The sequence below is a fragment of the Leopardus geoffroyi genome, chromosome B2, assembly GCF_018350155.1.
Source record: "Leopardus geoffroyi isolate Oge1 chromosome B2, O.geoffroyi_Oge1_pat1.0, whole genome shotgun sequence".
Classification (NCBI taxonomy): Eukaryota; Metazoa; Chordata; class Mammalia; order Carnivora; family Felidae; genus Leopardus; species Leopardus geoffroyi.
The window spans coordinates 98868498-98883988 of record NC_059332.1 but is presented as its reverse complement, the minus strand read 5'-3'; the positions used below and the strand labels follow the sequence as shown (position 1 = coordinate 98883988).

General features: G+C 37.5%; 1 protein-coding gene across 3 annotated transcripts in view; it reads left to right on the top strand.

Moving 5' to 3' along the window:
• Positions 1-15491, top strand: part of AK9 (adenylate kinase 9) — a 132319-nt gene that overhangs the window by 104789 nt on the left and 12039 nt on the right. For all 3 annotated transcript variants that reach the window (XM_045499230.1, XM_045499229.1, XM_045499231.1), the window contains 5 exons: positions 2682-2888; positions 3470-3688; positions 6573-6786; positions 12918-13119; positions 15345-15491. In XM_045499230.1, the coding sequence (XP_045355186.1) occupies positions 2682-2888; positions 3470-3688; positions 6573-6786; positions 12918-13119; positions 15345-15491 (989 nt within the window). The remainder of the gene's footprint in view (positions 1-2681; positions 2889-3469; positions 3689-6572; positions 6787-12917; positions 13120-15344) is intronic.

Below are 15491 nucleotides of genomic sequence, written 5' to 3'. Positions count from 1 at the left end.
TCACTCATCATCAGGGAAATACAAATCAAAACCACAATGAGATACCATCTCACACCGGTCAGGGTGGCTAAAATTAACAACTCAGGAAACAAGAAATGCTGGGGAGGATGTGAAGAAACGAGAACCCTCTTGCACTGTTGGTGGGAATGCAAGCTGGTGCAGTCACTCTGGAAAACAGCGTGGAGGTTCCTCAAAAAACTAAAAAAAGAACTACCCTATGACCCAGCAATAGCACTGCTAGGAATTTATCCAAAGGATACAAGGGTGCTGATTCATAGGGGCACATGTTTATAGCAGCGCTTTCAACAGTAGCCAAATTATGGAAAAAGCTATACGTGTCCATCAACTGATGAATGGATAAAGAAGATGTGTTTTATATATACAACAAACAGAACACTACTCGGCAATGAGAAAGAATGAAATCCTGCCATTTGCAGCAATGTGGATGGAACCAGAGGATATTATGCTAAGTGAAATAAGTCAGTCAGAGAAAGACAGATATCATGTTTTCACTCATATGTGGAACCGGAGAAACTTAACAGAAAACCATGGGGGAGGGGAAGGGGGAAAAATTGTTACAAACAGAAAGGGAGGGAGGCAAACTCTAAGAGACTCTTAAATACAGATAACAAACTGAAGATTGATGGTGGGGGCAGGGGAGAGGGGAAAATGGGTGATGGGCATTGAGGAGGGCACTTGTTGGGATGAGCACTGGGTGGTGTATGTAAGCGATGAATCATGGGAATCTACCCCCAAAGCCAAGAGCACACTGTACACTCTGTATGTTAGCCAATTTGACAATAGATATAAATAAATAAATAAATAAATAAATAAATAAATAAATAAAGGAACCAGGGTCTAATCAATAGAAAGATTAGGAAACAGCAGGATAAGTAGGAGATTGCAGGCATCAGAAAATGAAAAGGCAAACAGCGGGGGTGAGGGTAACTGGAAAGGAGAGAATGTAGGGCGTTGTTTAGGATAACAGTCCTTGGAAACTGGATGAGCAGTAATGGAGAGCAAGGAGTAAGGAAAACTTCCAGGTTTCCAACTGGAAGGCAGTGCTCCAACTGATACAAGGAATACTTCAGGGAGAAGAGTGTGGAGGTGGCCCAGGAGCCTCTATGTTAAAGGCAAACGTTAACGCCTATATGGCACCACTTAGTACCAATATCCTGCCATGGGTCTTTAAGAGTCATTTGTGTATTATTCTCCTTTCTTCAGATGGACTATAAACTCCTAAAGGGCATGTAACTGTTCTATTAATACAGTGCTTTATACAAAGTGACAAATAATAGCTATAATGGCACAATAATAGCAATAATAGCTATCATTTCATGCTTGCCATGTGCCAGACACTTTTCTAAGTAAGGGCTTTGCATGTATTAAGTAATTTAATGCTCCCACTATCCCTGTGAGATAGGTACTTTGTTATTCCTATTTTACAGGTGAGGAAACTGATCTTGTCCAGACTGACAACAGCTAGTGACTGAGTTATCCATTTTGAGTGACTTTCAAATACATGTAACCTTCATGGATGGGGCTAGAGACTCTAATGCTAAGCGAAATAAACCAGTCAGAGGAAGACAAATACCATATGATTTCAGTCACATGTGGAACTCAAGAAACAAAACAAATGAGCAAAGAAAAAACAGAGAGAGACAAATCAAGAAACAGACTCGGGCTCTTTCTGACTTCCCCAGGCAGTAGTGAGAGGAGCTGCTGCCCTGTCCGCCCACCTGAATGGTTGGTCATGCAGAACTGCTCCAGTTTTCTGATCAAGAGGAACATGCAGACATCCAGCATCCAGCCCAATAACCTGAAGGCTCACGACACCTTCCACCAAATGGGCTGATTCACCACAAGACTGTGGGTTTGGAGCCAGCAGCCTATGGCAAAGATGTAATGGTCATGAAGTAGAGATTTGGCCAGCGAAAACCCACTGCCTCCTACATGCGGACCACCACTAACAAGAATGTCTGGGCCACTCTCAGCAGCATCAAGCACATGACCCACAAAAACAAGTACTGTCCAGATCTGCACACGGCTGCCATTTGCAGGACCAGTGCCATCCTTCTCACCAGAAGCCTGTGATGGTGAAAAGGAAGCACCCCACTAAGTACTGCTGAGCACCTGCCCCCCACCTCCAAAGCAATAAAGATGTCAACCACCTGAGGAGTTGGGGGGAAGAAGAAGAAACAGATTCTTAATTATAGAGAACAAACATGATTACCAGAAGGGAGGCGGGCGGAAGGGATGGATTAATGGGGTCATGGGGATTAAGGAGTGCACTTGTCATGAGCACTGGGTGATGTATGGAATTGTTGAATCACTGTATTGTACACCTGAAACTAACATGACTTTGTTACCTAACTGCAAGTAAAATAAAGACTCTAAATAAACAAACAAACACACAAATGGAACTTTCTGGCAACCATAGACATAAATAGCATTTAATATCTTGTTTATGTATTTACTATGTGATCAGTATGGTGTCAGAATCTTGAAGGAATTAAACTTCTGGGTGCCAGATATTTAAAACTTTACTATGTTACTAAATAAATGTTGCCATTCCATACCAAGCAATATCCAGTGACATAAAATATTCCAGATGATTAGTTAGCAGAGTCATTTGGTGCATATTCTATGTGTATAGTAAAAGAGAACATTTTCTTCCTTAGACACATAGGGAAGATGAAGATTTTAATGAAGAAGAGCCTGAAGAAGAGGAAGATGATATTGACAACATCCTTGAAGATGAATTTCCAAAAGATGAGGAAGTGATGAGTGAGGAAGATGAAGAACAGGAAATTGATGCACTTGAACGCCTGAGAGGTGAACTGGGAGAAAAATTTGAAACAGATATGAATAATTTACAAGTAATACAGGTTATTACTTTTCCTCTTTTCATAATTCACAATGTAACATTTGAGAATGAAAGAAGTGTAGTTGGTTTATGTCTTGGTTTCTTTTTGACATTTCAAAAGAAATGTGTATCTTAGGACTATCTTCCCTTTTGCCAGCACCGCTTGCAATTATGAAAACAAATTAATAACTCAAGGGCAACATGGAAGCCACAGAGAGTCAAAAGTTTTAACTGCCAATATGCAGCCACTCAGAAGCTGAAAAATATTTATTCTCTTGACCGAAGTGGTCAGTTACCAGCAATGTGTATATGCTGTGACCAGACTTGGTCTCGTTAAAAATATTTGGTTTGGGGCACCTGGGTGGCTCAGTAGGTTGGGTGTCCAACTTCAGCTCAAGTCATGATCTTGCGGTTCATGAGTTTGAGCCCCGCATCGGGCTCTGTGCTGACAGCTCAGAGCCTGGAGCCTGCTTCAGATTCTGTTTCCCCCTCTCTCTCTGCCCTACCCCTGCTTGTGCTCTGTCTCTCTCTGTCTTTCAAAAATGAATACACATTAAAAAAAATTTTTTTAATATTTGGTTTTCTTTATTTGTTTTTCATCAGGATGAATGTGAGAAGCTTATGATACCAGTAATTCTCATTAATGGAGCTCGGAAAATCCATATTGTACAATATAATTTGAATATGAAACTGAAACCACTGGTAGAGAATCGTGAGAGCATTTTTGAAAAATGTTATCCAATAGCGTCACACCTTGCCCAGAAAATGCTGAACTATACCTATAAGCATATAAGTGCATTTGGCTACTGGGACCCTGTAAAGGTAATGTCAGCAAATGCACCTGAAAGCTGTGTTCTTTCTTTTATTTTTGTTAAGTATGTCTAAGAAGAAGACAGGATAATTTCAAAAATTGTAAGCATTGTACAGTACTCTTAACTAGCTATAAAAACGTGATTGCTTTAATTTTCTGACATCTGAAAAGTAATCAAAGGGTTTAATTTCTTTCATGTATATCTGGAGAGATAACACAATTCCAACTTGGTTTTAACTTGGTAGCAGAAGAAGATGGGTAGTAGAAATATTTTCAAAGGACACATCTAAAGAGCTGAGCTCTGGTACTAATTTGTTACCTAATTTTAGGCAGGTCATTTAACCTCTTTCATTCTTTAATGGAACCAGGCCTAAGACCTTGTACTAAGACCTAGTTCTGTACTAAGACCCTGAAAGAATAATACCAACAGGCCACTGTGATCAAAAACGAGAGCATAAAGAGTATACAGTGTGAGACACAATATGAAATGTGTCATTGATGTTCATAACAAGCATTCTAAGTACAATATTTTTATGCACGTGGACAGATTTACTCCAGTTGGAAATCACTAGCCACAAATGTGGGATGATTTTCAACAAATCTTAACTAAGACCGTTCCAGCCACTTTTCTAGTCCTGGGAACAGAGTAGTGAACGAAAGGTTTCTTTTGTCATGTAGCTTACATTCTAGGTGGATTGGGGAGTGAGGATGGGCATAAGTAAATAAACAGAAAAATATATTCTTGAAAGATAGTATTAAGTGCCATAAAGACAATAAAAGAATGTCATGTGATAGTTACCTATTCACTTGATCAGTGTACCTTTTTATTTCCATCAATGATATAGCACAGTGGTGAAGATCATGGCCTCTGCCACCATTTATTAGTGACCTTGGACAAATCATTTAACCTCTCAGTCATTCCTATTTGCATAATGGGAATAGGAATAGTTTCCTACCTTATAGTATTGTTACAATGACTAAATGAGTTAATTACTATAAAGTGCTTACAACAGTGTTTTGTTTTTTGTAGGTGTTCAATAAAAGTTATTGTTATTAATACATATTACTATTATTGGTCACTGATAAAAAGTATTTTGGAGGATGGGATCCAAAAAGGAGCCATGTGCATGTTACTTGAAACCTCCTTCTTGGCTGTATTGACACAATCAGTTTCAATTTTACTTAATTGTGCTATCTTCTTTATCTTAACCATACATAGGATGTCAAGAGAAACCTTTTCAAATATCATGCTGGAATATAGAAACATATGACAGTGTCCTCCATAGAGAATTGGATAGAGTTAAGCATTAGAATGGCCTGGAAAAGTTTTGAAAGATAGTCATGCCCTTTCTCTGAGATGAGTGAGAAAGGGGAAGAAGCAGACAAAGTCAGAACCCTATTTAGGGAGGAAGGTTTCATGTCTAAATATAATTAGAATTGTACAAAAATGTGTTATAGAGAAATGAGTGCATGGTCATAAGAAGGGTTTAAGCATATAAATAATCATTTCTCAGGGCTGTTGGGAATCTTTCTGGGTGCACGACAGTTCGATATTTCTGATTTGATGACACTATGGGTATTCTGACCTACTATAGGAGAAAGGATACATGCTAGATATTTTGAGCAACAGCAGAAACTGCTGTAAGGACTCTCATTTAATCTGGGAATTTGAAATAGAATCATTAAACTTTCAGCTTTTTTTATTACCAAGTGTAAGACAGAGCAGACATTCCTACACCACCCCTGAGTTTCTTCTTATACCTAGCACTTACTCCCAGCCATGAACTTCACTCCAGCCCAAGAATGATAATGTTGACAATACCATTGACCTGTGACAACTGTCCTGGTGTAGCTTTCGGGAAGGAGCAATCTTGAATCACATTGCTTCATACCTACTTTGTCAAGTATGGGCCGATACTTAGCCATCTAATGCTCTAAAAATGATATCCAAACCTGACTTTATTAATGACGCATTTGTCATCTTGAACAAATAAACAGATGTGGAACCACTCCTCCCAATCCTTCCATATCTGTACCTTAAGCTGCCTTTTAGGTATTTTTCCCTTTTGTGGCTGCTCTGGATGTTTACATGAGTGGGATTTTGCCTATATAAAATGTGGAAGAGAAGCCTATAGGATTTGTCCTACCACTATGTCCCCAAACATCGCCCAGGACCCCGTCTGTGTTAGTCTACTCAGGCTGCTATAACAAAGTACCACAGACTAGGTGGCTTAGACAACAGAAATTTATTTTCTCACAGTTCTAGAGGCTGAAAATCCAAGGTCAAATTGCCAGTAGAGATAGTTTTCTGGTGAGGCCTCTCTTCCTAGCTTGAAGATGACCACCTTCTCACTATGTCCTCACATGGCCTTTCCTCTGTGCTTATGGACTCCTGGTGTCTCTTCCTCTTCATATAAGACACCAATCTCATTGGATTAGGGCCCCACTCTTATGACCTCACTTAACCTTTACCTCCTGAAAGGCCCTGTCTCCAAATACAGTCACTTTGGGGATTAGGCTTAAACCTTTGAATTTGGGGGAACACATTTCCATCCATAACACCACCTTAGGAATAGACCTTTTTGTGAGGATAAACTGGCCCATGAATATATGCAAACAACTTTACATTCCTTGGCAAAAACATACACTAAAGACATTATAAAGGAAGTATGGGAACTATAATGGTCATAAACTGAAGTGTATTTCAGATTTCATCAATTGCATGTGGGTGTAAAATAAATTGTTCTTTTTATACAGTTTTTAATATTAAGTTATAATTAGTTTTCTTATTTTGTAAGAAAGATATTCTTATTTTACAAATTTATTCAAATGTATTTGGGGAAATTCTGTATAACTTAAAGCTAATTTATGAATTCAATTGTGTACATATTGCAGCTAAGGGAAGGAGAGACAATCAAGCCAATTGAAACTTCAGAGAATCCAGTTTATGCTGTAATCCATCGTCAGTATATTTATTTTTTATCTAGTAAGGAATCTAGAGAAAAATTTATGAAGAACCCAATCAAATATATCCGCCAACCCAAACCTAAGCCTACTATGCCCATTAGGATTGCAATTCTGGGGCCTCCAAAATCTGGGAAAACTACAGGTAAGCATGTGTTTGCCTTTGTTATTCCTTTTTTGTTCCCCCAGTGTAGCTAACATACAGTGTTATGTTCATTTTAGGTGTACAATATAGTGATTCACCAATTCCATATATTACTCAGTGCTCATCAAGATAAGTGTGTTCTTAATCCCCATCACCTATTTCATTCATCCCTCTACCCACCACCCATCTGGTAACCATTAGTTTGTTCTCTGTATTAAAGGGTCTGGTTTTTATTTGTCTTTTTTTCTTTGTTCATTTGTTTTGTTTCTTAAATTCCATATATGAGCAAGATCATATGGTGTTTGTCTTTCTCTGACTGGCTTATTTCACTTAGCATTACACTCTCTAGATCCATCCACATTCTTGCAAATGGCAACATGTCATTCTTTCTTATGGCTGAATAATATTTCATTGTATAAATATATGAAGTATATAAATAAATATACGTGGTATAAATATACCACATCTTCTTTATTCATTCATCTATCAATGATTACTTAGGTTGCTACCATAATTTGGCTATTATATATAATGCTGCAATAAACATACGGGTGATGTATCCCTTTGAATTAGAGTTTTGTATTTTTTGGATAAATACTCAGTAGTGCAATTATTGTATCATGGGTAGTTCTATTTTTAATTTTTTGAGGATCCCTCCATACTGTCTTCCACAGTTCCTGTACCAGTTTATAATCCCACCAACAGTGTACGAGAGTTCCTATTTCTCCACATCCTTACCAACACTTGTTTTGTGTATTTTATTTTAGCCATGCTGACAGGTGTGACGTGATATCTCATTGTAGTTTTGATTTGCATTTCCCCGATGATGAGTGATGTTGAGCATCTTTTCGTGTGTCTGTTGGCCATCTGGATGTCTTCTTTGGAGACATGTCTGTTTATATTTTCTGCCCCATTCCATAACTGGGTTATTTGGTTTTGGGGTATTGAGTTGGATAAGTTCTTTATATATTTTGGATACTAATTCTTTATTAGATATGTCATTTGTAAGTATCTTCTCCTGTTCAGTAGGTTGTCTTTTAGTTTTATTGGTTGTTTCCTTTGCTATGCAGAAGCTTTTTATTTTAATGTAGTCTTAATAGTTTATTTTTGCTTTTTGTTTCCTTTGCCTCAGGAAGCGTATCTAGAAAAATGTTCCTAGGGCCAATGTCAGAGAAATTACTGCCTGTGCTCTCTTCTAGGATTTTTATGGTTCCACATCTCACATTTAGGTCCTTAATCCATTTTGAGTTTATTTTTGTATATGGTGTAAGAAAGAGGTCCAGCTTCATTCTTTTGCATGCAGCTGTCCAGTCTTCCCAATATCACTTGTTGAAGAGATTGTCTTTTTCCCATTGCATATTCTTTCCTGCTTTGTCAAAGATTGACCATGTAATTGTTGATTCATTTTTGGGTTTTCTATTCTGTTTCATTGATCTAAGTGTTGTTTTTGTGCCAGTACCATACAGTTTTGATTACTACAGCTTTGTAAAATAATTTGAAGTCTGGAATTATGATACCTCTAGTTTTGTTTTTCTTTTTCAAGATTGCTTTGCTATTCAGGATTTTTATGGTTCCATACAAATTTTTTAGGATTGCTTGTTCTAGTTCTGTGAAAAATGCTGTTGTATTTTGATAGAGATTGCATTAAATCTGTAGATTACTTTGAGTAGTATAAACATTTTAACAATATTTGTTCTTCCAATCCACGAGCATGAAATGTTTTTCTATTTCTTTGTGTCATCTTTAATTTGTTTCCTCAATGTTTTATAGTTTTCAGAGTATAGGTCTTTCACCTCTTTGATTAAGTTTATTTCTAAGTGTCTTATTATTTTTGGTGCAATTATAAGTAGTATTGTTTTCCTAATTTCTCTTTCTGCTACTTCATTATTAGTATGGAGAAATGCAACACATTTCTGTACATTGATTTTGTATCTTGCAATCTTACTGAATTCATTTATCAGTTCTAGTAGTTTTTTTGGTGGAGTCCTTAGGGTTTTCTATATATAGTATAATGTCATTTGCAAATAGTGAAGTTTCACTTCTTCTTTACCAGTTTGGATGCCTTTTATTCCTTTCTCTCATCTGATTGCTGTGGTTAGGACTTCCAGTACTATGTTGAAAAAAAGTGGTGAAAGTAGACATCCTTGTCCTGTTCCTGTCTTCAGCTGAGAGCTTTTCCCCAATGAATATGATGTTAGGTGTGGGTTTTTCATATAAGGACTTTATTATGTTGAGGTATTGTTACCTCTAAACCTACTTTGTCGAGAGTTTTTATTATGAATGGATGTCGTACTTTGTCAAGTGCTTTTTCTGCATCTATTGAAATGATCATATGGTTTTTATCCCTTCTGTTATTGATGTGTCCTTTGTTATTCTTGAGTATAAAAGAATCTCCTGAAAGCTAGTGCCACTTCTCCAGAAAACCAACTCTCAGAATTGACTCAAAAGGAGATAGAAAACCTAAATAGGATAATAAGTACTCAAGAAAAGTCATTCAAAAATATAATCCCATTCCAAAACAGTCCAGGATCAATCAATGGTTTTAGAGAAAAATTGTATCAAACTTTCATAGAATTAAAAACTCAAACAATTTCTGTGTTTTTGAAGCTTTTTCAGAGCAGAGAAAAGAAGACAATAAGTTTCCCAATTTATTTCCAGTTTCTTTTGTTATTAAGGAGTATAGTCCTCAATAAATATAAGCAAATATTTTTAAAAAATTAAAAATATATAATCACATATTTATATGGGCAGAATTATAGTCAATATAATCAAAAGGTTATAAAGAGTACAAATTCATTTTTAGGTTAGCATAATGGTGATATCAAAACCTAACAAAGATAATACAAGAAATTATAAGTTAGTATCACTTATAATTACAGTCAAATAACAGCATATTAAGATTATGTTAGCATAAAATTATATTAAGATATTTTAATATAAGATTTTAAAAGATGGAGATATAATCTACTGTATTAATAGTTTAAAGAGTAAAAATCCATTATCCTATCATTGCTGAAAAAGACACTTGGTAAACTATACTCCTATAATGTTTGAATTTTGTATAACTTTGGACTGTGCCTTTTTTTTTAAAGGCAAATAGTCCAACAAAACATTAGTTTTCAAGATGACATGATAACAACATGAACAATGGTTGGTCACAATAATAATTGAATGGAAAGGACAGATACAGGAGGTATTTCAAAGGAAAATAGGACTTAATGACTGACTAAATCGAGAATGAAGGGCAAAGAAGAGGTCAAAGACAAATTTGTCACCAGGCAGAATAAAAGGGAGTTTTGTGTTCCAGCTCTTCAGATGAAAAGTTTGTTTTGCCCATTTAAACCTCCTAACATGATGAGTCTTTAATAGTCACATTCTAAATGTTCACAAACGTAATATTTCCCAAAGAAACCAAATCATTGACATTTGAAATAGGATCCCACAACCAGAGCAAAAGGTGAAAATGTGGATAAACAATCTTATTTCTCATTTATTTTTCTGTGTGCCTCTTAATCCCCATTCACTATTTCACCTATCTCCCTACCCCACTTTGGGCAACCACCAGTTTGTTCTCCGTATTTATGAGTTTGTTGCTGTTTCTTGTTTGTTTGTTCATTTGTTTTTTTCAGATGCCACATATAAGTGATTTCATAATAGTATTTATCTTTCTCTGTCTGTAGGTCCATCCATGTTGTCATAAATGGCAAGATCTCATTCTTTTTTTTTTTTTTAATGCTTATTTATTATCAAGAGAGAGAAAGAGAAAGGCAGAGAGAGAAGGAGACAGAAAATCCCAGACAGGCTCCATAATGTCATCACAGAGCCCAATGTGGGGCTCAAACTCATGAACAGTGAGATCATGACCTGAGCCAAAATCAAGAGTCGGACACCAAACCGAGCCACCTAGGTGCCCCAAGATCTCATTCTTTTTTATGGCTGATTAGTATTCCATTGTGTGTGTGTGTGTGTGTGTGTGTGTGTCACATCTTTATCCATTCATCTATCAACAGACACTTAACGTTGATTCCATATCTTGGCTATTGTAAATAATGCTGCAGTAAACATAGGGTGCATATATCTTTTCAAATTAGCATTTTTGTTTTCTTTGGGTAAATACCCAGCAATGGAATTACTGAATTGTATGGTATTTCCACTTGTAATTTCTTGTGGAACCTCCATACTATTTTCCACAGTGGCTGTACCAATTTAAATTCCCAGCAGTGTAAGGTTCCCTTTTCTCCACATCCTCATCAACACTTGTTGTTTCTTGTCTTGTGATACTAGCTATTCTGACTGGTATGAAGTGATATCTCATTGTGGTTTTGATTTGCATTTCCCTGACAATGAGTGATGTTGAGCATCTTTGCATGGCCATCTCTATGTCTTCTTTGGAAAAAATGTCTATTCAGGTCTTCTGCCCATTTTTTTTTAAATCACATTATTTGATTTTTGGTATTTAGTATTATTATTAGTTGACTTGTGGTATTATTAGCTGATCTCTTTATATATTTTAGAAATTAGCCAATGGATAATTTAGTAGGTTGCCTTTTGTTAATGGATATATCCAATTTAGTAGGTTGCCTTTTGTTTTATCAATAGTTTTCTTCACTTTGCAACAGCTTTTTAGTTTGATATAGTTCCAATAGTTTATTTGTGCTTTTGTTTCCTTTGCCCAAGGAAACATGTCCAGAAAAATATTGCTATGGCCAAAGTCCAAGAGATTGCTGCCTATATTTTCTTTTATGAGTTTTATGGTTTCAGGTCTTACATTTAGGTCTTTAATCCATTTTAAGTATAGTTTTGTATATGGTGTAAGTGATACAGTTTTATTCTTTTGCATGCGGCTGTCCAGTTTTCACAACACCATTTATTGAAGACTATCTTTTCCCCATTGTGTATTCTTCCCTCCTTTGTCATAAGTTAATTGACCATATACACACAGGTTTATTTCTGGGTGCTCTATTTCATTCTATTGATCTGTGTGTCTGTTTTTGTGTTAATACCATAGTGTTTTGATTTCCCACTTCTTTGTTGAAACAGAGGTGAACTTTTAACAAGGTATCAAATTATAAAAGCCTTATTATTATTAGAACTTTAAAAAGGAGGTCTGATTTCAACATTTATGGCAAAGCTAAGATTAAGGGCTCTGTAGCTCTTGCAAGGGCTTCCCTTTGGGGTGGCCCTAACTGTGGTCAGTTAATCTGCATTCCCCGTGAGATAGGATGGGCTCTCTCAGTGTCCTCTACACTCTGCTGTTTTCAGACACGATGAGGCAGGGTACATAGACCATTACAGAGCATGCCTACATTTAGCAGTTACTGAAAGCCATTGCCTATGGTCTCATTTAGGTGAAGCAGAAGTCAAAATGGATCTTGTTTCAACCAATGGCAACACCTATGTGACTTTGGACAGATTATTCCATTTTAGTGGGCATGAGTCCTCTCATCTATAAAATTAGAATTTCAATATTCATTCTATCCACCTGATGGAATGGTTGAAAATATCAAACAAAGTCACAGAAGAAAAATTGCCTTGTGAGTTATAAAATACTATTAAAATGTCAGGTATGCCATTATAATTTTTAAAAATTATTTCCTATAGGATTAACTGAGACCTAACTGTGTAGGGATATGCTATTCTGATTGAAGCATGGATTCCATAAATAGATAGATGAGGAAACATATAGCTTCATATATTCGGTGACACAGGAGTATTAGATTATTATTTTGGACATAATTCCAAATAGAAATAGTACACAGGAGTATTAGATTATTAGAGTATTAGATTATTATTTTGGACATAATTCCAAATATAAATAGTACACATATGATGCCATGTAAAGCTCTCAAAAATTTTGCTACCTTGTGCAGAAGGAAGAAAACACTTAAATATTGGTTTGGTTATGAAAAAAAACCCACGGAGTTGGCTCGTTAGCCACATACCTGAAATATTAATAATGAATAACCTTTGACAGTATTAGTTCAATAAAATGTAACAAGTTTGACTTTCAAAATTTCTTCAGGGAATATGAAGATTAGCTCACTGTGGACATCAATTAACCAGAAATTAAAAATAAGGTTGACTGATGAATTTGTGAAATGGAGTAAGTTTAAAGTTTTAATCTTTTTCAGTTGCCAAAAAAATTTCAAGTGAATATGGCTTAAAGCGCTTGTCAATAGGAGAGGCGATGCGTTATGTATTAAACAGTCAACCAGAAACAGAGCTGGCACTCATGTTAAATTGGCATCTTCATAAAGGAATGACAGCACCTGATGAACTGGCTATTCAAGCCTTAGAAATATCTCTGATGGAAAGTATATGTAATACTGCGGGGTAAGTGGGAGTGGCCGGTGGGGAGGGAGTTAAATCAAGAAATCACTCACAGAATTTAAAACACTTATCTTCAACAAGGTTTAAAGCTCTTGTAAAGGGTGAGATCTACTTCTCAAACCTTAGGCACCTACATGGTTATATATTTTTAATTTTCTGTCAAGCTAAAACTTGGCTTGAACACTTATATGCCAGAATAGCAAGCTGGCCACTTCATTCCCTGTAGCAACCTGTGTATCGTCTAAAAGTTTCTGGCCTTACACTGCTGACAAAGGAGGCCAGTGTGACTTCCAGAGCCTAGTAGACCTTCTCACTGCCCCATGGAATGATGGAGGAGTGGCCTTCCCCTGCCCCCCAGATGGTACTGGTCTAACAGAGGTGGTCTCGCACTGGCCCAGCTCTCTGCACAGGTAGCAGTGCCCCTCCCTTAATGCTACATCTGGACAGGAAGGTCCCTTTCCTGAGCTCTCTCTTTAGTTTACACTTCTCTGCTCAACCATGACTCTCCCAACACAGCCACCAGCCAAACCCAGTTATAAAAGCCAGGGCAAGCCAAGGCCCTGCTCATGAGCCCAGGTCACTGACCTAGAATCCCACCAATTTACTTACAGTTGTCTTACAGTAGGAGCCTTTATGCCCTTCCCTGCCTCTGCTCTTTAACCAAGTCCTTGGCCGGTTCTCTTAATTTCAGTTACAGAAGAGCAGATTCTAGGGTGTCAGATTTTTCCCCCAGGGAAGGCCCTGGGACTTACACAAACTGAGTTACCTCCTCCCTGGTGTTTAGCTTTGCATGCGAGGGATCTCAGTGAACACAACCCTGAGTCACAAATGTTTTATTTCATCTTAACACCAGGATAGTGACTGCCTAATCACCCTGAATGTTTCTAATCCTGACGGTCACTCAAGCAACCTTTCACAAGCAAAGAAATTGAGCTACTCTCCATTAAAAAAACCTCAAAACATCAATGGCACTCCCATAACGTTCTCTATTAGGTTTGCCTGGCTACATTAATTTACTGTTCTCTCTGCCATGGAACTTAGAACTACTGCCTAGAGACTTGGCCACAGAGCACGGAGTGAGGGGGTCCTGTGACTTCCTCTAAACCAGCCCCTCTTGAAGACCACCAGCTGGCAGGCCCAGCCTGCTCCCACCTCAGAGGGAGTTTCCAGACCTTGGGGGTCACTCCTCCCAGAATTTGTGGACAGCCTTTATTCCTCATCTGAGTTTGATAGTAATACTCTCATTATCTCAGACTGTTGGACTAACTTAAATTCTCTGTCATTTCTGCTCAGAGGCATGATGGGTCCTGATGGAACATTCTTTCTCAGATATCACAGGGCTACTCTCACCAACTCCCTGTCTCTCCTCCCACTCGCCGGCCTCCCCACAGAACTTTAGTATAAAAGCAAGTTTAGAGCACAACTGTTTTCCCATATTTGCTTAATCTCTTACTAGGATACTATTCGTTGTGCCAGTTCCTGTTCTAGTTGCTTTACATACTAGATCTATAAGTCTTTAAGACAACTGTAAGGGTTAAATATCATCTCCCCTATTTTACTAAAAACTGGCACTCAGAGAGGTCAAACTAGGTCTCAAATCTAAGTCTGTCTGCCTCTGAAACCTACACTCTTTCCACTGTTTCATTTATTTTTTTTTTATTTATTTATTTTTTTTAAATTTTTTTTTCAACGTTTTATTTATTTTTGGGACAGAGAGAGACAGAGCATGAGCGGGGGAGGGGCAGAGAGAGAGGGAGACACAGAATCGGAAACAGGCTCCAGGCTCTGAGCCATCAGCCCAGAGCCTGACGCGGGGCTCGAACTCACGGACCGCGAGATCGTGACCTGGCTGAAGTCGGACGCTTAACCGACTGCGCCACCCAGGCGCCCCTCCACTGTTTCATTTCTTAAAGTAATAGCGCCAATTGAATAACACAATGCTCAAGGTATTATGTGTGTTCTCTTGAATTCTGCCAAAGCCTAGTTCTGTGATGCTAAGTGTATGAATTCAGAGCTGTGTCTGTATGTATGCTGCCCTACACCTGGCTCTTGGGCTGACTGAAGTTAAAAATATAGAGATAAAGAGGGCAAAGTACAAAGACAATAAATCAAGTTACACAAGGAAGGCCATGGGGCTACTCCTAAAGAGATAGACTGCTTCTAGAAAACAGGAAGGAAGGTATGAGAGAAAAGAAATCTGGAATTATTTTCATGTTTCCCCTTGTTAGTGTTGTCATCGATGGCTATCCTGTAACTAAGTATCAAATCAGCCTCCTGGAATCTAGGTCAATCATTCCCATGGTCATCTTTGAGCTGGATGTGCCTTCCAAGGAGATTTTCAAAAGATTGTTCCTGGAAAAAAAAAAGGAACCAAG